The sequence below is a fragment of the Aotus nancymaae genome, unplaced genomic scaffold, assembly GCF_030222135.1.
Source record: "Aotus nancymaae isolate 86718 unplaced genomic scaffold, 86718_ANA_hifiasm-v0.15.2.pri h1tg000029l, whole genome shotgun sequence".
In the NCBI taxonomy this organism is placed as follows: domain Eukaryota; kingdom Metazoa; phylum Chordata; class Mammalia; order Primates; family Aotidae; genus Aotus; species Aotus nancymaae.
Window position 1 is genome coordinate 43,698,273 of NW_026988442.1, and position 22,167 is coordinate 43,720,439.

A 22,167-nucleotide genomic window follows, 5' to 3' on the forward strand; every position below is an offset into this window, starting at 1 on the left:
AGCAAACCATTCAGAAGTCAGGACAGAGGCATGGAACAAATTCTCCCTGACAGCCCTCAGAACGAATCTGTGACTGCCAGCCTCCAGAACTGTGAGACAGGACACTTCTGTTGTTTAAGCCGCTCAGTCTGTGGTACTTTGTTATGACGGCCCTAAAAACTAATACAACTAGTAGGGAAGAGAAAACTGTCCTACTGATCTCGGGATCTTAGCACTAATCAGATTAGCTCTAGATTATAATCGTTGGCAATAAAATGATAAATTATGATTGGATTAACCAAGCAGTGACTTTCTAATGGGAATCTGCAGTGGTAGCCAACACCAGATTTAGAAAATGAATTTCTGTTATTTCCTATGCAGTTCGAGGCTCAGTAGGAAGTAGTCTGGGCGTGCCCTCCGAAAGCAAACCCCTTGGTTCTTTTGGATAGATGGAATCACTCTCATCTTAAACCTGTTTTACCATGTCCTATTTATAGGCCCATCTGTAGCTAAAATGAGGACATCTTCATCTCGCTTTTGACTACAGAGAATAAGAATGTAGGAAATTAAGTTCAATTGATATTATGCTTTCCTTTTTAATATGGACCCTAAGAGTTTTCATTGTATTTTTCAGTCTGTTAATCCATTTTTATAATATGATATTTTTAGAATTATTTTTGACTTTATTTCATTTGAGAAACTATCCCAGAGCTCTCTAGTAACTAGCCCAACACCTGCATGTTTTCACACAAATTAACTACATGTCCTAGACTGAGCAAAGAAAGACAGCTTTCTTTTATAAAATGAAATCCAGAGATCATGGGCTATTGATCTATTGCTAAATTACTATTCTTTTTTTTTTTTTTTCTGTTGTTACAGCTGTGCTTCAAGTTGTTTTTATCACTTTTTGTAAGAAAGTCATTTTAGGATGTATGTTAAGGCCTAGCTGCAGAAAACAACCATTTGGTGTCAGAATTTGCCCAGACATAAGGAAAGGTTAAGACAAGTATTTTAAGACAGTAAAGCTGGTCAATAAATATCTCATTGTACTTAAAAATAGATTTCTCTGCTCTAGAAATATGTCCCAGTGGATGGGGAGAAAAAAAAAGAGAGTGTTGGTTAACAGCCAGCTGGGCGAGACCATCACCCTTAATGAACTCAGATGCTCTGGAATCCCAGATCTCTACCATTCAGTGGGGGTGGCTTCAGGTACTGTTAAGAAGTTATATTACCTACTTAAAGGGAGTTTTATAAAGGTGTTAAGAGCCCAAGCCTACTAGGGGCTCAATGCCTGGAACGATTGCTGCTGACCTGTAAAGGTCTGCACAATCTGCCTCTGGCAACCTCTCTGATTTCCTTTCCTGACAGTCACTACTTGGCTCATTCTGCTCCTGCAGAATCAGTGGCCAACTGCCATCCTGCCTCAGGGCCTTTGCATTTGCTGTGGCCTCTGCCGAGCACTTCTGCTACATACCCACATGGTATTCACCTTCGTGTCATCCCCAACAGGAATTGCTCAAACATCAGGGCCTCAGAGGTTTGCTCCATCTAAAACAGGATCCTCACCACTCTCCCCTTACAATTTTATTTATGTCCTAGCATATATTGTATCTTGTATCACATAATTTTTTTAGTTTACTCTGGTAAACACCCCTAGGATGTGAACAGTTCCATGAGGGTCGAGAATGGTTTTGTTCATTGCTGGATCCCTAGGCCCAGAAGAGTGCTTGGCAGATAACAGGCACTCAGTATGTATGTCAAAAATGAATGAATGAATGAATGAATGAGTGACTAAGTGAATGCACTTCCCACCAGGTCTTGGTTAGAATTCTTACTAGTCTCTGCCATAGGTTTGTTCTCACCTCACTACTTTTGAGAACTTTAAATTGACAAGCTGTTTAGATGCAGTCCCTCTAGTTTGAGCAGTGCTCAGCCCTGATGTTAGGGCACACTGCTGTCTAGCATTTGAAGTAGTTAGGCACATGAACCCTTTCTGAGTTCAGGAACGCTAACCAGAGGGCTTTTTAGGTCTTTTCTTTCCGGCATTGCATTCTTTCTTGGAAGCAGCACAAAGAGCATTACATAGGATAATGCTTTTTTTTTTTTTTTTTTTTTTGAGACGGAGTTTCGCTCTTGTTACCCAGGCTGGAGTGCAATGGCGCAATCTTGGCTCACCGCAACCTCCGCCTCCTGGGTTCAGGCAATTCTCCTGCCTCAGCCTCCTGAGTGGCTGGGATTACAGGCATGCGCCACCACGCCCAGCTAATTTTTTGTATTTTTTTTTTAGTAGAGACGGGGTTTCACCATGTTGACCAGGATGGTCTCGATCTCTTGACCTCGTGATCCACCCGCCTCAGCCTTCCAAAGTGCTGGGATTACAGGCGTGAGCCACTGCTCCCGGCCTAGGATAATGCTTTTTATAATGTTCAGCTCAGTGCTAGGCACAAAAATCTTCCTTAATAAATATGAATTCTTCTAATGTGATTATTGTGTATCCAGAAGGAGTACACAGAGGTGGGGATGGTGCAGGGGAAGAATCCCCAGTTTTCTTGTCAGTTGGTTCCAGACGATCCTGAATGGTTTCTAACAGGAAAGGAAATGCTGTCAGTCACAACGTGCCTCAGAATTCAATTCTACTTTCAGAACGTTCTTGCAGGCTGTACGAGGTGTGTCTGAGGCTAAGCAGACCTAAAAAGGATACCAGCAAGAAGTGTTGCTTTCCTTTATATTGTCGACTTAATTTTATTCCACTTAGGGAGAAAAAAATTGGGCTTTGGTGGCATGAAAAAGGGGTCTTTGTTTACTTCGAGGAGATTTTGGGCTTTTCTTAGTTTGGCCAGCTTTCCTCCTGTGCCCCAGCGTTTCTGCCAGCTTTCTCTTGAGCATGGTAGGAAACCAGCACTTCTTGTGTCGGGAGTCTTCTCTTTACAGACAAGTACCTTGACCTTCAGCAGGGCAGATTTGTGAGTTTATAGAATGGTATACAGGTTAAAGTTTCCTATATACTGCACATAGAGAGAGTGTCCAAACAGTGGTCTCCTGACAAAGATGTTGCATCACCTTTGTGACATGCTGCTGCTTGACCTGTGTTCTCCCTAGGCAAGAAATAGGAACGTCCAACACATACTGGGCGCTTACAACGTGCCAGGCACATCATTCTAAGTGTTTTAGGTATATTTCCTCATTTATTTCCTGATAATCCCTATGAGGTAGGTATACTTTTTCTACCCATTTCATGGACGGGAACACCAAGCCACAGAGAGCTGGGTCAGTCACTAGCCTGAGGGCACACGAGAAGGAAGTGATGGTGACAGATGGATTCTAGCCCGGGCAGTTGGGCTGGGGAACCTGCTTGCTTAACCACCCCTCTTTCCTACCTCTGAAGTTGTGGGGAACAGACTGCAGATGGAGAATTGTGGGAGACATGGAACAAAAGTGCTTTTAAAAATGGATACCGCCTCTCACTTCACCTTTAACTGCAGTATTCTGAATTAGTACAGCTCCTGGAGGCTGAGTAGCTGGAGTCCCAATTCACAGCAGCCTCAGTGCAGACATAACGAGCTTCCGGGCCTATTCCAAAGGCATCTGTGCAGTTGTAAGGCATTTTGGGGGATAGGGAGTAGGGATGTGGAGGGTCTGGCAAAGTGGGAAGGATGGGGGCTCTGACAGCAAATGTCACCAAGCTAGTCCTTTGGGCTGGAGTGAGTTGGACACTGCCTCTCTGAACAGCACGATTTTATCCTTTCTCTATGCCTGCAATTTGTTGGTGACCCCAAAGGGTTTAGAACTAGCATTCAAATCAACCAAGCAATGCAGGCTGCAATCATCTACTCTTGAATTTTAAATCCTAATGACCGTTTTGGGAACGTGAGCAAATTATTCTGCAAGACAGAAGGAAATGAAATGTGATGGGGAGGATGGGTGCGGGACAGTGTCACCGTGCACTCTTTCTGCTTACAACAAAACCTCTCCCAGGCCTCTAGCTCTGAATGGCTTTTATCTCAACAATTGTTAATGGTTAAATTCTTCCCCAGAGAGAATCGCTCTTTTATGAGAAGCCATGTTCCAAGTGGCAAGTGTAAAAAAAGCTGTTATTTTTGTAAGTCAGAACGTTTGTAAATGGAAACAAACACTTCCATGCTCTTCCGGGCACACTTCCACGGCTTTTCCATGCTTCCGATCTAATGAGGGAGTATATGTATCCTTTCAGGATTCCTGCTGAATAGAAATGAAATGACCCGGGTGTTTTCCCAAGGCAGAGGCAGCAAGGCACACCCCACTTAGACTGATTTCTTCTCAGTCTCAAAGGGAGGTGCTTTATCTCAGTTCAGGCTGAAAAGGTACCACATGCAAAGGGAGTAGAGAGAGCAGAGCTAATCTCACATTGATACGTGAAATTTTCATCCCCTCATTAAAATCGTCAGAATCGTGCTTAATTCTCTAGCCCTTTCCCATTTTTTTCTTTCCATTCTACTGCCATTGTAGCTAATACAAGTTAAAATGCCTTCTCCAAGCAATTGTCTTGGCATGTGTGAAATTGATGATGCATGTATATTTTGATGGGCAACCCAATCTCAGAATATTCCAGTAGTTTTAAAGATTCTGGACCCCACCCTGTAAATATATGCACCTACTATATACCCACAAAATTAAAAATTAAAAAAAATTTAAATATACGAAAGAGGATTCTGGACCAAGGAAATAACATACACTGACTTTTAATCCATTTATATTCTAATTTTCTCTCAGCATCCAAGGCTAGTCAATATATTTTCATTAGAAATAATGAAGGCCAATCGATAAGTCAAAGACCAATGTTTGACCTAGATTTTGAAATAAATTATACTTTTGAAAGAAAAGAGAGATGGAAAATACATGGTTTCAGATTCAATATTTTAGGTAGAGCACAAATTAAGATGTAAGAATATGTGACCACATAATCAATTTTAGAGTATCCTGCTTTTGTAAAATTAAGATAATAAAAAGTAGATTAAAAAACAAACTACACTTTCCCCCTGTGTCTATGAGGGATTAATTAAAATGGAGCTAAGGCAAGGAACAGTGACTTGCACCTGTCTACTCCAGAGGCCGAGGTGGGAGAATCACTGAGACCAAGAGTTTGAGACCGGCCTAGGCAACATATCGAGATCCCATTTCTACAAAAAGTTTGTTTAAAATTAGCCCAGAGTGGTGGTGCACACCTACAGTCCTAGCTACTTGAGAGGCGGAGGCGAGAGGAGTTCCTGAGCCCAGGAGTTTGAGGCTGCAGTGATCTATAATCGCACCACTGCACTCCAGCCTGGGCAGCAGAATGAGATCCCCATCTCTAAAAAACATAAAATAATAAAATAGAACTAAGCCCTTCTCATGCTTGAAAGAAGCAGGTGACAGTCTTCCCTGCATTGTAAATTAAGGAGGAATTTTAGTAACCTCCGATGCTTCTGTCAGGATATATCACCCGTCTTTTATCTCCTACTTAGGACCAGCACCAGCTTCTGGTTTGGGGCTGGATGCGCTGATATTCTCCATCCAAGCTTCATTGGTATGCCTTTTGAAAGACCATCACAAGCTCCTCTTACAAACAGGTTGTATTTAAAGTTCATTACTGGCAACTTGAAAGACATTTTCATATTGAAGCTCTGTGGTTGGAGTGTCTGGCTCACTCACTAGCCCACTGCAGCATTATCGATTGCCTTAATTCTGCTCCCTGAGAACACTATAAAAAGTGTTGAACCAGGAGGATAAGACCTGAATGATGCCCTTCTTGTGTCTAGTCTGAGAGTATCACTGAGCTCCAGCTCACTCTGGCCCAGGGAAAACGTGAGCGATGGCAGCTCTAGAACTTCAGAGTCTAAAGCGTGTGTTCATTCCCAAGCTTAGTGCATTTGTGTGTGGGGTCGGGAAGGACAGGGATTATTGTGGTGAGAGAATTCAGGTAAAGTGGACAAGAAAGGCAGTTTTCAAAGATTTTTAGCAGGGAAACAAAATTCTATACAGAATCCCACCGTATCATATAAATACTAGTAAAGCTGATCTGATTAAAAGGGAGACGGAGTGAAGAGAAGCCGAGCCCGGCCCACTTAACCTCCTCCTCACCCCCTGAAGTAGCCCCTACAGGCTCCCCACAGACCCCTTGAGCTATAAGGTTTGAAAGCCACTGGGCCTCATGACTGCTGCTGTCCCTTCCCATACAGGCGCCTAAGACTCTGCCAAGGGAGCTGAACCGGGACCCTCTGAGCACCTTGGGTTCCCGACGGCAGTGCCCAAAACTGCCTGTCCACTTGGGGATGCCCTGGCCCTGAGCCTGGATTGAGCTGGGTAGGAATCCAAATGCATCATCTTTTTCAAATCCCCATCTGTAAATTAGAAATGGAGAGGGGGGGCCGTGAGATAATTCAAGAGATCAAGTATAAGACAACATTTAACACAGTGACTGGTCTATGGGTTGTGCTGAATAAATGGTCTCCCGTGATTTTATTATTTTTTTCTAGCTTTTGTTCAAAATAATATGCCAGTAAATGTCTTTGACATACCCACTTATGACTGCTCAGAAATAGCCTAACTTTAGCTTCTTTAACGTTATGAGCGCCTTGAAGGCACAGAGTCACTTACACATTAGTGCCTTCATCTACTCAGTGAGCATCTATTGAATGCCTACTCTGTGCCAGGCCCATGCTAGTCACGTGGGACACACATACCGTCAAGGAGTTTAGTAGCCTCTAGGGAAGGAGACAGACAAGTGAACAGAGAATTACAGTACAGGCGAGACGGGTGGATCACGAGGTCAAGAGATCGAGACCATCCTGGTCAACATGGTGAAACCCCGTCTCTACTAATAATACAAAAAATTATCTGGGCATGGTGGCGCATGCCTGTAATCCCAGCTACTCAGGAGGCTGAGGTGGGAGAATTGCCTGAACCCAGGAGGCGGAGGTTATGGTGAGCCGAGATCGTGCCATTGCACTCCAGCCTGGGTAACAAGAGCGAAACTCCATCTCAAAAAAAAAAAAAAAAGAATTACAGTACAGGTAGTAAGAGCCACAACAGATGCAAGCACTAATTCTGCACATAGAATTAAGGAGAATTTTTTTTGAGACTGGGGACTGGAGTTAAGGAAGGCCTGCCACCGTGGGATGACTGGATCCTATGGAGCCAGACAATGAAGGTGATGAAACATCTACCAGGCAGGCGATACAGCCTATACAAATGCAGGGATCCATGTGTGGTGGTGGTGGTGGTGGTGGCGGCAGGAGTGCGAGTGGGGTGCAAGTGGGGTGGGATTGCAAGTGATTCAGAAAGGAGAGAGGCAAGGATCATGGGGAGATGGAGGAGACAAGGTAAACAGGAAGGCCGTGTTCAGATCTCAAAGGTCCTTTTATAAAATGATGAGTGCTAAATTTTATCCTCAAGGTCATGGGAGTCTTTGAAGGGTCTTATGCAGGGTCATGGCTACAGAGTGAAAGGTGCATTAAAGACGGGGACAGGACCTCGGCTAGCCCACAAGTTCGGGTAACTTTGCTTGGATTAGAAAGATGGTGTCCTCTAAAGGCGCCCAGCTCTGTCAGGGTAAAAGGCTTAAGGGTCAGGGTGGATTGGATTTCTGCTTCCATTCATCCCACTCAGCCATGTGCCTTTGTGCAACATGCAAACTCCACGGCTGTAAGGCAGCACTCCTAGACAGAATAGTTTAAGAGCGTTTTGCCAGAACAGTGGAAGAGGTCATAAAATAAAAGAAAACTGTGGATATCAAAGGGGTTTCAAAGAGACAAATATGGTCTTGGTCATGAGTTGAGATAGACAGAATCATGGATATGGATGGTCCCAGGCATTGAGCTTGATTGGCTGGGCAATGGTTCCCAGAAGGAGGAACAGTTTTGGAGAAAAGCGGATAAACTGTTTTGGACATACTGACTTTGTGATTCCATGGGACTTCTAGGTGGAAATGTTCAATATACTGTGAAATATATGGTTTGAAGCATGGTCTAGACATGTTCCTAGTACTGCACATTTGTAAATCACCAACATGCAAGAGAGCTAAAGCTGTGGGAGTTAAGGTCACCCAGGATAATGGTAGAGTAGAAAAGATTTTTCCAGTATTTAATTTCAATTTTTATTGCTTTATTGACAGTGTCTGCAATGAATCATGGATTGAACAAGTGGCCAACTATACCTCCTTCTTTTATTCTTTTCTTTTTACTGCTGTCCGTAGCAGCAGTTCTTGGCATTTGAAAACCTGATCTTAAGCTCCCTTACAGAGGAACAATTGATTTTCCAGTCAATGCCTGTTTAAACATTAGCTGTGAGGATGCAGGAAGCCAAATATTCACAAAGAGTTTCTAAGAATGTACCTTTGTCTCTTTAAATCTGATCTGTAATTGTGTTAAAGTGAACCTGATAACTTTGGCATTAGGCATTGTAGGCGCTGCTATGTTGCTCTGGCTAAATCTGTTTGCTACTGCAAAAAAAGAAACTGAAGTAGCTAATTGGATAAAAGAAGCTAAGCATAACCATGAATTGCAGAATATCCAGGCAAAAGGGTGTTTCAGTAACAACTGCACTTTTCTATCACCACCCAATTAGAATAAATGCAAGAGGGCAGCTGAGTTTGGAAAGGAGACATCGTTTGGCCTGGCAGCTTGATTGTGATGCTGCCTCTGGTGTCCAAGTACTAACGCAGAACTCTGTGAAGCAGAACCACATTCCAGGAGCTATTAAGTAAGGGGTCTGGAAATGCCCACCTCCAAGGACAGTAAAGCGCTTGTTCTAACAATGCAGGTATAATAATAGTTTTTATAAGCCCTTAACTATCTTTCATTTATTTAAAAAATATTTTTATGAAAATGGAGACAGGTTGTGCTCTGTTGGCCAGGCTGGTCTCGAACTCCTGGCCTCAAGCGATCCTCCCATCTCAGCCTCCCAAAGTCCTAGAACTACAGGCATGAACCACTGTACCCAGCCCATTTATTTATTTATTTATTCAGTCTGCAAGTCTTTACTGAATGCATTTTAGGTGGCAGGTACCCCCTTGTTAAAAACCCCATGTCCTCCTTCACTGTATCTTTAATTATGCTGGCCACAGATTTGCCTTCATGATTGTCTCTCATAACCCCCAATGGAAATGCCTACTGAATACACTCCAAGACTACCATTTTACTTGTCTTACAGTAAAGACTCCCATTACTTGTGTATAATCTTAAGTAACAAGATAGTTTCTTTTGAAAAGTAATGGCTTTCCAGGTATTTTTCTAATATAGGGAAGATTACCATTGGTTCACATGTAACAACCCCACCTTTAAGAGGAAAATAAGGCCAAGGCTCATTTCTAAATAGCTGGTGGGAATCAGCCTTCTATCCAATGCATATCCGGAGGAGGAATTTCTGACTTCACTCAATGGGGGTAGTCGAGGCAAATGTAATCCCAGCCATGCTGTGACTATCCATCCTTGTCGATACGGTTATTATGTTGACTCAGTTCAAACACACTAGGAAGAAAGAGCGACCTCAGAATCACATCACTACCATGGAAGAGAACTGATCCAGCCCTGAGAATTGAAGTGGCCTGTATCTTTGCCTGCTAATACACAGGAATGCTGTCTAAAAGTATGCAATGTGCCGCATATTCATAGATTAATAGAACATTTGTGTCCATTAGAAAACAGTTCTCCCCAAATGCCATCTCTTTTAGTGTGAGCAAGCATCCTTGAGGTTAACTACATGATCTAAAAGCTGAGCAGGGGGAGGAAACTTGAAAGCTCAAGACGAGGAGTCACTGAAAATGTACATTTACCAGGAATCAATACAAAGCAACTTTAAAAATGGCTACTTGGCTAAGGAGAAATGATTTAATTGTACAAGTTTAGCTTTAGAAAATGTTCAGAAAAGCATTTATTACATAAATGACTAATATGTAGCATAATTTTCTTGATCTAGGTAAAACATTAGATCCATTCTTTGTACTTATACTATACAGTTTTTATCCAGGAATCCAGTAGACTCCTGAGATGTTCAGATTCTAAATTCTTCTTCATAAGGAGGTAAAGCCATGAAGGGAGATATCTTTAGCTACTCAAGTGTTTCTTCCTCACTGGACACGTTTGTCACTCTAGAATAAGTGAGTGGAGGGTTTCTCACATTAATAGCTCTAGGGCAGATAGTAGCCCTAGGAAGAGACTTCAATAAAACAAAAGTAAGGAAGAAAGACTCTGACTATATGAAGAACGTGGATGTCAGTGGCAAGGTGGGGATGTGGAGGGATCTGGAAAAAGGAAAAACAGTGAGACAGGCTTAAGCGGTGACTCCCCCAGATTTTTTCAGTTCACTGTTGAGTCTGTTTATCAGCAGGCATCATCTATTGCCTGTCTTCTCCTTCACAGCTCTCTACCAAGCACTGATTCTGAACTCTCAGACACCAAATAATTAAGGCCCAGATGACTACACCCCAGGTTATATGCCTGGCTGATAGATGCATAGATTCTTCCTGGTCTGTAGGCAGAAGGTGGCTTTCTGATATAGGTAATGAGTTGAATTTGTAGGATTCATACAATTAACTGGTCTTATTTTAAATAATTTTCTTATTTAAATAATTTTTAAAAATTTTAAATAAAAAATTTTAAATATTTTAAATAATTTCTTTTAGGACTGGTAACGATTTTTTCTTATAGAAGAAATTCCCTCTCAGATGCGCCCTCCCACTTTCTCTGTCATGGAATCAGAGCAATTTGGCTGTTAAAACAGAAGTTACTTCATAATTAAAATATTTTTCTTTTTGACTCCTTTTGACAAATCTGGTTTTGTTCTTTATAAAAGTCTGTTTGAGCTGTCTCATCTCTTTCTTTGACCTCATTCATTTGGTGCTGATAAAGCTAATGTTTTCCTTTTGTCTTGACCTTGAAAGAAACCGAAATATTCCTCTCAAAAATGCTGGGGATTATTGAGTTTAAAAAAGGTTAAAACAAAGGGACACACTCTGCCCCGTTCTCTGCCTTTCCCATCTCAAGACAGTCCAACACTTGCTTATCTGCACAGAAATAGTGGTGCCAGAGAATCTAGGAGCAGACTTCACCCTTTCCATATATTTACCTTCCCACATTTTCCTGCCTTTTAGAAGCCCGAAAGTGCTATCTTCTTTGTCTTGTCCCTAATAGGATTTCTGGCTCTTTGGTGAAATACTATTTAAGCGTGACCCCCTAAGCCACTGCCTTGAGGGAGAAATACTTTTGAACCGAGGCCTCTCCCATGTGATGGGTATAGCATTCGTTAATAAACTTCTGCTTGTTTTTCTTTTGTTAATCTTACTTGTTTACAGAAGAGTATCTCAACTAAGAATTTGGAAAGGGAGAGAAAAGAAATTGTTTTCTCTCCTACCACCTGCTAGTTCAGGATGCAATCAATCCATGGTGTCTTTGGTCTTATAGCACACATTCAATATTTTAAATTTGAAATAGCTTAAACAGTTTTTCTGAAGGTCTCTTTAGAGTTTCTTATTACAGAACTATATAGAGGTAGGAAAAAGGCCTTAAAGGTCCCTTGTGACTGAATTCAATCCTTGGGTGTTTTCATTTTAAGCAAGGCTTTCATAACTTTCTTGACTGAGTTAAATGTGCTCATTTCAGCACAGTGAACAGCTTTATACATGATCACACCTAGTATTAAGAAGACGATGCTGAAAATTTTCATTCATTTTCATTCATCCACCTGACAGTCACTAAGGAAATCAAAAGACCAGGCTCTAAGAGGTCAGCATACAGTGATGAGTAAGACAGCCTCTGCCCTTCTAGGGGAGACACAAATGTAAACTAATAATTGCTGTCAGTGTGAAAAGTACAATAATGAGATTATGTATCAGATCCAACAGTGGGCCCCAGGATAGGGTGAAAAACCCAGTCCGAGGAATCAGAAGAGACTTGACTGAGCCTTCCTAAGCAGAATTACTTCCTATTGTTCCTTGATTTTTATGGCATCCAGTTGATAAATGTGCAATAGGCGAGAATCATTCTTCAAGCAATCTCTCGAGTACCAAAACATAGCACCACATTCTGGAAAGTAGGACAGCTTGTAATCACTCCTCCAGTCATATCACTTGCAACTAACGAGGAAGAACCATTTATTGCAAACGTGCGTTTTGTACCTTTGCTGAAGAATAGATGTGACCTGTTTGCAGAAATTCTCTCCGTTTTGAGAAAACTCCTTTAGGTTCTTGTATACTTTATTATACTGAAAAACAAGAACAACAATAACAAAAAAATGAACAGAAAGATTACGAGCAACTCCAAAGATAGAGCACCTATAAATTCAGAACGCTACTCAACCATGACTGTCATTATAAATGATCGTGCAGCCACAGGCATGCACACCTTTTGGATGAGTTCTGAAAAAAAAGATGAAGTCTCTTCTGCCTGGATATGAAAGACCCTGGAGGACTTTTCAAAAATAAAGCTGATCTGTTTCTCCCTTCAGCCAAATGCAAACAATTCAGCAGTGGGGTGCATTTGGAGTTGGGTATCCTGTCCCCTTATTGTTCCCAGAAAGGACAAAAATATCTTCTGAAGGATGCCGCATACCTATTTTGTCCCCTCCCGTACACACAAAGTTCAAAATAATATTTCTGGGGCTCATGACAAATCATGAGCCATTAGAGCGAGCCTTTCTCTCTGCGATATGAAAGTGTAAGTAAATAACCTGGTAAGGAAACTTTATCCTAGTCCTCTCTCTGTCTCATTTAATTCCAGTAAGAAAAATGTTATAATGATGAGTTGAACATATTGGTTAAACCAAACCTTTATAAATGCATTAATTACCCTTTATAAATTCATGTATATTTGAATGTAGCCTGCAGACACAAGAATTTCCTGTAAAAGTTTTTGTCATTTGATTTAGGACTCCACAGTGTCTTCCTGGAAACTGTAAATGTAGACATTGATGACAATAGATTTTGAGCGCCCAGAGAAACTAAATGTCAATTGATTCCGCAGCTTTTTCTGACACAGAGCAAGTGAATTAGATGATGGAACATCCCAGACACACTCTCTCATAGTTTCCATCTGGGAGGTGTAAGAGCAGATTGCATTTTTTAAAATGAGATTTTACATAAAAGGACCCAAATTCAGTATGGATTGAGGGCTGTGCTGTACTTTGCTCATACAATGAACCAGCCTCTTCCAGTGTTCAGATATCGCCAGCATTCAGCTGGACACCATATTGAGAAGGGAAAAAGGAAGGAAATTCACATTTACTGTGTGCCTTCTACTGTAGCAGGCACATTCACAAACACATATCCCCTCAGGGCCCAGAAGGCCATTCAGTCAACAAAGCATTTGGTATGTGGTGCTGGCAGAGTATCAAACTAAGGACATAGGGTGACAGAGGAGGAAGAACCTGAAGAAATGAGCTGATTCAGTTCCCTACCTTTGGGGATGGAACAAACCAACACCTAGGATATAGAAACAGTCTTACCATATCCTTTCACCTTTATGCAGTCGTTTAACATTCCTGTGAATTTAACGCAGTAAGCTGTGACAGGATTTGGTAGAAATATATTAATAGTAGCAGTAACAAACCACTTCCTTGAAACGGCCTTGGACACAAGGAGAGTGGTGAGGGTGCAAAGCTTTCATGAGAAAATTGTTAATTTCTAAAGCAGAGTTGGCAAAATCCTGTGACTGCCCGCGCCAGTCAGGCATCTGAATGAGGGAGGAGCAGGGTGGGGACCGTGAGCTGGAGAGGCAGCTACTCAAACCATTCTGGCCCATCACTGCCACCTGGAACGTGGCTCAAGAAAGCCAGATCTCCCACTTTGTCCAAAAAAGTTGAAATCAGGATTTGCATTCGAAACATGACTTTTTTTTTTATTGTAATAAACAATTCACAAACTCTCTGTAGTGTAAACAAAACACACTTGTAGTGAGGTTCCAATTTGTAGCCTCTCTCATGCAGGAGAAATAATCTTCCTCTGAGTCATGAAAGTAAAATCACTATTTGGCAATCAAGCTTTCTAATTTTTATTTCCAATAAAATTAACTGGCCATATGTGAATGGCATGATCCTATTAAGACCTCCTTCCTCCCCTTACAGGTACACTGGGAAAGTTTAGGGGAACATTTTGACATTGTGAGAAGTCCTGCAGTAAAGAAACGTGTTTAGCTTCTTTGTTTACTCCTATGTTACCTAAACATTTTCACTAGTTTTCTCCCTAAGCCTTTTATTTTCTTCTGTAACACCTAATAGCATCCCATGAAACATACCCCAGTGTCATGAGAAGAAAATGCATAAATGTTTAGCAGGGTGCATGCTCCTGGAATAAGGTCATTTCTCGGCCTCCCTCAGCCTTATGTGTATAATCATGTGACTAAAAGCTATCCAAGGAGATGTGAGGGAAGGTTTTGTATGAGGTTTCAGTAAAGACTTCTTTGCCCTCTTTTCTGCCTGCTGGACTTGAAAATGAAGTCCAAAGCCATAAAGTGGTATTGAGATTGGACATAATGCGTTAAGATCATAGAGTGGAAAGAGAAAAAGAGCCTGGGTCCCTGATGGCTGTGAAGGACACCATGTGAGCCTTCAACTCTCTACTTTTAGACTTATTTTATGTGTGAGAGAAATACAATATCTTTTCTTAAAGACATACACATTTGGGGTTTTTCTAATATTAAGTTGAACATAGTTCTAACTCACAGGATCTTTTTGCTTTGAATTATGAAACATTTTTATGGTTCATAACATAATGATGATACAGAAGATAACAAAACTCATTATGTTCTCAATACCTAAGTCATAGAGATAGTAACACTTTGGTTCCGCTCTCTCTTTAAACAACTATTTTTTTTCCTTTTCATAATTAATTTGGCTATTCTGATGCATTTATTCTAACATGAACATTTGTCTAATTACATTTCTTTTTAAATCCCCGTTGGGTTCCTAATTGGAATTGTATTACATACATATTTCAGTTTGGGATAATTGAATTTTTAATGGTGTTTAGACTTCCTATCCAAGAACATAGTAAGTTTTTGCATTTGTTCAAATTTTATTTTATGTTCAATAAAATTTTATGATTTTCTTTGTAGGTCCTGTGGCTTCCTTATTTGATTTATTTAGAACTATCTCACAGTATTAAGCTATGGATTTTTATGTACTGTCTTATCGACTTCTCTCTCTAGCCCACAGCAAAACAGAAACAAAGACTCAACAAAAACCCATGGGGCTGTGTGCAAGAGAGAAAGATCTAGATGCATCTGAACCAGATTACCAACCTAAGGAGCAGCCTGGTGCTGCAAGAAAGATCTAGATGCATGCTTACAGAGTAAATTCTTCTGCTCTCAAACACTATAAAGCTGGGGCTGAGGATGGGAGAAGAGAAAGCGGAGCAATGGATTCTAGGGACATCGGGGCATTTAGAGTGGGAAGGAGAAAAAGAACCTCCCATTAAGAGAACCAGCAGTGTAAGGAAGGGAATCTGAGATGAAATGTCCTAAGGGAAAGGTCCTTACCAGTCTACCATCACCAGAGGATAGGCTGCACATAGACGTTACCTATGGGAGAGAATAAGGGACCTTGGACATCAAGTGTGGGACAGGGCATGTAGAGAAAACTCTGCCCATAACCAAAGTAGAGATGAGTAGAACAGTTGAGAATTTTTCTATGTGCTTGTGTTACAGGGGATGCTGCATTTCCTAAACTTACCAAGTCATCAAAACTCTCCAAGATACATTTTTAAATACTGACTCAAGGGAACTAGTTTTAGGAGGCTAGGTCGTGCTGAAAGTTTATAAGCCAGTGACTGAAAACTCAGTTGCCTTCAGTGGCAGTGGTGAAGCCTGTGGCAAAGGCATTCGTATTCAGCCTCGCAAAGTAAGGGGCTGCTGGAACAAAGCACGGTCTACGGCTTCCATTGACCCTTGGGCTGCCAGCTCTAGATTTTGGAAGATGATTTTCTGTCACTGCATAGACTGGTACTTTCTAACTTTTTTTCCCAAAATGGTACACGTAGAACATATTTGTACTAGAAGAGTGTGGTAGATAGACAAAGTCGTTCCAGGAAGAGGGAACTGGCCTATGGCTTTGCCTCCTACCTCACTCCCAGCCACTCTGCCAATTCAAGGATGCAAAGGACTTGTGTCTCAGGCATACCTGTAACCCACACTCAAACCTCAAGCTCCAGTATGCCCAGGCACACGCCAGTTGAGAAGGTCTTCAATACTTGATGTTGTTAATTTAGCGATCAGATAAGACAGAGATGTGCTTATGACAGCAGCAGAATCTTTACCTTTGATCCTATATACTATGTGCCGGAAATTCCCCAACAAACCTGATCCAGATTGAGACAAAGGTGACATCAGTAAATAAAAGAGTTGCTAAGAATATTTTCATTATCCCAGCATAAACCCTTATTTAGAATCAATGATTCTGTACCTTTCATCATGTACCATCTACTCAGACTTGGAGACAAAAACTGAAAAGCAGACCCACTTAAATGCCAAAGCAGACCTCCAGAGGCCATCTAGTTCATTCTCTCTCTCTCTCTCTCTCTCTCTCTCTCTCTCTCTCTGTGTCTGTGTGTGTGTGTGTGATCAGGAAACCTTGGAACATACCTGCTTTGAGGGGGTAAAATCACTTGACTTTAGCTTTGGTTGTGTCACTCCTACCTCACCACACTCCCACCCACCAGAGAGGACTCTGAAGGGGTTCCATGGAGTACAGTTTGGAAATCACTGAAGTCTAATTCCCTTATTTACAGTTAAGGCCCAAAGAGCTAAGGATAACCTAATTCGTTAGAGACAGAGCTGCGATGAGAAATGTTAGGTATGAAAATCAATTAGAGAATCCATCAGAAACATATATTTAAAAATGGCTAATTTGTATCATCACACTAAGTTTACTCCAAGTTATAGTAACCCTTAAGTATTATGTGCAATACAGTTGGCTTGTTAATGTCATCAACCAGCACAAGAAGAAGGGCTTGCTGTAGTCGCAGTCAGGTGGAAGGCAATTTTGGTGTTCTTTTCCTACCCATTAAGATTTTAACTATCCTAACCTCCTACCAAATATTCATTCCGGAGAACAATCTACTATTGATTTTACAACTCCATATGAATTTATATTAATATACTGCTTCTCCTGGGGATCATTAATTATTAAGGAAAAAAAAGTTATGAGGTTTTTCTCCCCTGATAAAGAGATTTCAGTCTGGTAGTGGAATACTGGGGATCTTCCTGAGCCCCTAAAAAATAATAATCCCTTCACAAATAGACACGTGGTCTACACAGACATTTCCCATTCAGCTATTAGGAAAATGTTTCTTCCCAGCACTTGTAAGCAAATTCTGTTGACAAATATAGCCATTACAAAAAACATTTAGTAATCCAGCCAATCGGCATATGAAATGGTTAGACAAATGACTTGTAGAGATTATAAAGTGCCTGTATCAAGCTTGGCCTACCTGCTCTTTCTACTTGAATGATGAAGAGTGTTAAATTTAGTTCTAGAAAAAAAAAATGATAGAAAAAATTATTTTTATTGATGCTAGTATGGAAGAATTTCTTTGAATAGTGATGATCCTCACAGTGTTAAAGAAACCATGATATTCCACTTAAATTTAACACTATGAACTTTACTGGATGCCTTTACTATGCCAGGCACTGTGCTATTGATTTCCTGTGAGCTCTGATTCACTGGGGGTGATGGTTCTCAGCACGGCCGCTCTATGAAGGGATTCCATGTATTTGCTCACCATCTGTGTAATATTTAGAATCCCTGTGGCAGACTGTCACAGATTATGGGATATGGAACATCAAAGAGCATGGTCTATTCCTTTTACTTTACAGACCAGGAAACAGAGGCCCAAGAAATGTGGAATGGCATGTTACACTCTTTGATGCAAACTCGGGATGCTGTGGGCCACATGACACCCATGCCAGTCTCAGCCTCCTTCTCTATCATTACAGAGAGACAGAATCTCCCAGGAGCTAGGGACCATGGCATCGTCACCATCTGAGTTAGTGACAGTCATCGTCTAAGCCACTAAGATGGGAAGCTCGGGTTGGCATCTGAACCAGGTTACCAACCTGAGAAGCAGCCTCATGCTGTTTCAATGACATGAGGGGAAGGGCTGACTGTTTCGAGCCTAGAAGACTTGCTTCGACAGGCCCCTTCCAGGATACTGTATGCGTGTGTAAAAAGCAAAGATTTGGCTACTGCTTGTTACTTGTCCTTGATTTCTATGTGATTGTTTGACAGGAAGGTGCTCTCAGTACTTTCTTAAGATTGGATTATTTCCTTTGGAGATAATTGGATCCTACTTCCTTGCCTTTCTTGCACATGGATTTGAAGATGATTTCCCTTGACATATTTTTAGGTTTAAGAGCTAAGCTTGGCCGGGCACAGTGGCTCACACGTATAATCCCAGCACTTTGGGAGGCCAAGGCAGGTGGATCACCTGAGGTCGGAAGTTTGAGACCACCCTGACCAACATGGAGAAACCCCATCTCTACTAAAAAAAAATTACAAAATTAGACAGGCTACTCAAGAGGCTGAGGCGGGAGGATCACTTGAATCCGGGAGGTGGTGGTTGTGGTGAGCCAAGATTGCACTCCAGCCTAGGCAACAAGAGCAAAACTCAGTCTCAAAAAAAAAAAAAAAAAGAGCGAAGCTTACAAGCAATGAAGCCTCAAGACCCAGAGCCAATTCTTTTCCTTTTCAAAAACAGAACGTTAAAGATATCATCTTCAAATAAGTTCTGACACTCTCAAGATTAGTCTTACACAGCATTTAAGCAATCTTCATGCCACCCTGGTGGCAATCATTTGAACTCAAACGCTGACCTGGCTCTTTGAGGTTGAAGGTCCCAGCTCTCAGCCTTTCTTTTTTTTGCCCATTAGAGCATGTTCTCAAAGAGATTTTTCCATTTTTTCGTACCATAAGCCCTTTTAGTAGTCTCATGAAACCTATTTGATTCAATAATATTTTTAAGTAACAGGTTTACAAAGGAAATGAATTATATATTTTTAGAGTGTATTTTTAAAATTGTGATATTATCTGCTTTTTTATTAACATGCTAAATTATATATCTTAAGTATTACCAACGTTTTGAAGTCAGGCTGAATGTAAATATTTCTAGATATGTACAACAACTGTAATATTATAAAATTCCTGATTTTTATTGGCTACAAAGTCACAGATACTACACAGCTATTACTAGTAGTATTGGGGCTTGTTGCCTATATTCTCGATTGAATAAAATTCTAAATTTCAGTGAGAAATTAGTACAAATAGAGATTTTTTTTCATTGAAGTTCATGTAACCCACTGAGTTCCATACATGGTTATGTTGGTGTGGGCCCGGTTAAGAACTGCAGCTAAGCTAAGACTTTATGAATTGTGCTCTGTGCAACTCTAGGGTCTCATGGAAAGGAACGTTTTGCAGGTTGTTAAAGCTTCGGGTTCTTTTATAAAACTACCTAGTGTTTCACGAGGCACTCATTTGCAATCCGTTTCCTTGTCTTATTTTGTTCCCAGATTGCAGATTCATCTTCACGTAGCATTGTTCCCCAAGTACAAGCTAAGAATGTACCAGGAAATCAACTTGAACACTTGATTAAGATGAAACAATTGCAAATAAATAAATGTTCTCTGACTTTAGAGGGTTTGGAAACCCAGGCTGAAGGGATATCCGCCTCTCCATGACTCCCGGATACTTTCGGTGGCAATGAGCCAATAGAGATGACCTTCAGAGTTTTAGACAAGGATGGGAGTCCTTGGCCCAGTATAGCACAAAGAACTATTCAGCATGCCAGGGAGTGGAGCTGTGACCGACACAGAAGTGTGGTTATGGGTTGCCTTGGGGGCTGCTGAAAGAAAACATTTCTCCAGCGCTGAAGACTGACTTTGCTGCCTATGTAAAGGATGTTAGGCCTTCAGTTTCTTTTTCAAGTATTTATTCTGCTTTTCTTTTTAAATGTAATTAAACCTGCCCTCGGTTTCCCTCTCTTCTGTCCATTGCACTCTTCCCCAGTGTTAATTTTCTTCTCTGGTTACTGTCAGTGGCAAGATTTTGCTGCCACTTACCCTATCCCTGTCCTGCCCTGCCACCGTATACAAAAACATCGAGGTAGCAGTGTTGAGACAGGAGAGGATTTAACAGTTTAGTAAGGGAGTAACCTCAAGGAGAGACGAATAAATGATAAAGGACTTGTTAAAAATTATTCATAATTACCAATGGAGAGAAGACTGAGATTGAAGTAATTAAGGGGGGAAGTTTCACTCTTAAAAATCTATATATAACAATATTATTGGGATTTGTTTCTACATTAACCACTAATTATTTTTGTATTTAAAAAAGTAAAATTAGGCAATATTGGCTACTATGTTGTCATTATCAAAATTACTAGTCATTTATGAGTTCATCTCATTTAGCTCATCTGATTTTCTGCATTAGTAGCTATAGTTCCATCTTTTCCAAGCATGTGTTTTTCTTATCCATTGAATAAACAGAAAGGAAGTCAATAATCCTCTGCTGATCTTTTTCTTTATGGCTTTATCTCAGCGCCCATTTATCCGTCGCCCCACAGTTTGTGTTATTAATACATGAAGGATGACTGCAACCCCTTGCTTATGTTGTCACCAACGTCACCAATCTTAGCTTTTCAGCCCCATGTGTTGGGATAAGACACTGAACCTCCTTGATTACTTTATTTTCAAAGTCAACATATCCCCCCTTTGTTTTAGCTGCTTCTTATTTCCCAAGTTACATCTCTGCTATTGCCGTCAGTGACCTGACAATGTCTTTGGACTTCTGACCAAACTTAATTTTTGGTAATGCTCCCAGGACTGGAACAAACATGCTGCTAAACCAGTCTGAGAAACACTGCAGACCAGCAGAGCGAGGAGTCTCTCCTTCCTCCTGCAGGACTTGCAATCCTTGACTCAAAAAAATGAGGGTGAAAAAGCACAAAAACTCTCCTCTCTGACTTTATTCTCAGAGCCAAAAATTGGCTGCAGACATTCTGTGTGTTTTTGTATCCACTCCACACACGATGTTGGCACCATGGGTGTATGTCTTAAGAATGTTTTCCAAACAGCCACCATCTGGATCCAAATATGATGCTTTACTCACTCAAAACTTTTTCCAAGAACATGAGAAGGAAAGATGACAGTTACTTGCCCTGTCATTTCCTAGAAAAAGCTCTGTTTTAAACTGAACCAAAGAAAAAAACCACAAACTTTTGTACCACAGCCAATGTCTCAATGTGTTTGGTTTCTGAGTGTCTCAAATGTATTAAGTTAAAATCCATTAATATACAAATCTACCCTCCACCCTCCCTCTCACACTCAGGTACACAAAGCACACTGAGCTACTCACCGGACAATCTGTCAGTGGGTCCCTCATGTTGAAATGTGTCTGGCTTTTGTCTTTTTACCTCCGCTCCAGCATTCTGGACACTGTAATCAAGGTTGGGTGTGTTCTGGACTTCCGGGATTCAAAGGGCCTAGCGTACGTCAGTCCTTGTCAAACACACCAGGGAGGAAGTCCCAGCCCTGGACTTTCATCCCATTTGTTTCCCGAGAAAGTAAATAACTGGTCTGGGTCAAGAGAACCAGGGTTAGATAGTGAGAATGACTTCTGTGAACACTCAGAGGGCAGGATCCTGAGTCCTGAACAGTGTAACATTGAGAGAAGGCACAGAAGCTGCAACATGTCTCCAATAATTCTGGTGCTCGGTCTGACAGTGCAGGAACACATCCTCTCAGCTTGCAGTATTAATCATGCTTTTTATTTTCTGTATGGTATGATGCTTTGACATTTTCAGACCTCGTGGACTTGGAAAGAGACTGCCTCTCTGAGGGTTAACTAATTCCTAGAGAGAGCAAACAACTGGCCTGTGAGCATGCCTTTAACATGCAAAACAACAAACCCAGAGCCCAAACCTCCCACCACCTCCTTTATCCAGCTCTCACATACCAAGCCCATATTCCCCCACACCCTAAATCCCACAGGGCCAGATAAAACAACGAGGGACCTACACCAATAGAACTATAACTGTAAAATGTTCAGAAACAGCATGAGGAGCGAGGTGTACATTAACCACTTCTCTGAGCCTAACTCCCCACTCCCTTCAACCCCAAGAGGATCAAGAGGCTAAGCTTTCAATGTAAAGAAAACATTGCCTAGATTTGCCCTCATTTTTCATCACTCGAAAGG

General features: G+C 41.2%; 1 protein-coding gene across 1 annotated transcript in view; it reads right to left on the bottom strand.

Moving 5' to 3' along the window:
* The window catches only part of NOSTRIN (nitric oxide synthase trafficking), a 62,990-nt gene extending 41,553 nt beyond the window's left edge, over positions 1–21,437 (bottom strand). The window contains exons 1-2 of the mRNA XM_012440630.2: positions 21,328–21,437; positions 12,107–12,192 (exon numbers count right to left, since the gene is read on the bottom strand). Of these exons, the coding sequence (XP_012296053.1) occupies positions 12,107–12,192; positions 21,328–21,354 (113 nt within the window). The 5' untranslated portion in view covers positions 21,355–21,437. The remainder of the gene's footprint in view (positions 1–12,106; positions 12,193–21,327) is intronic.
* Between the last annotated feature and the right edge of the window lie 730 nt (positions 21,438–22,167).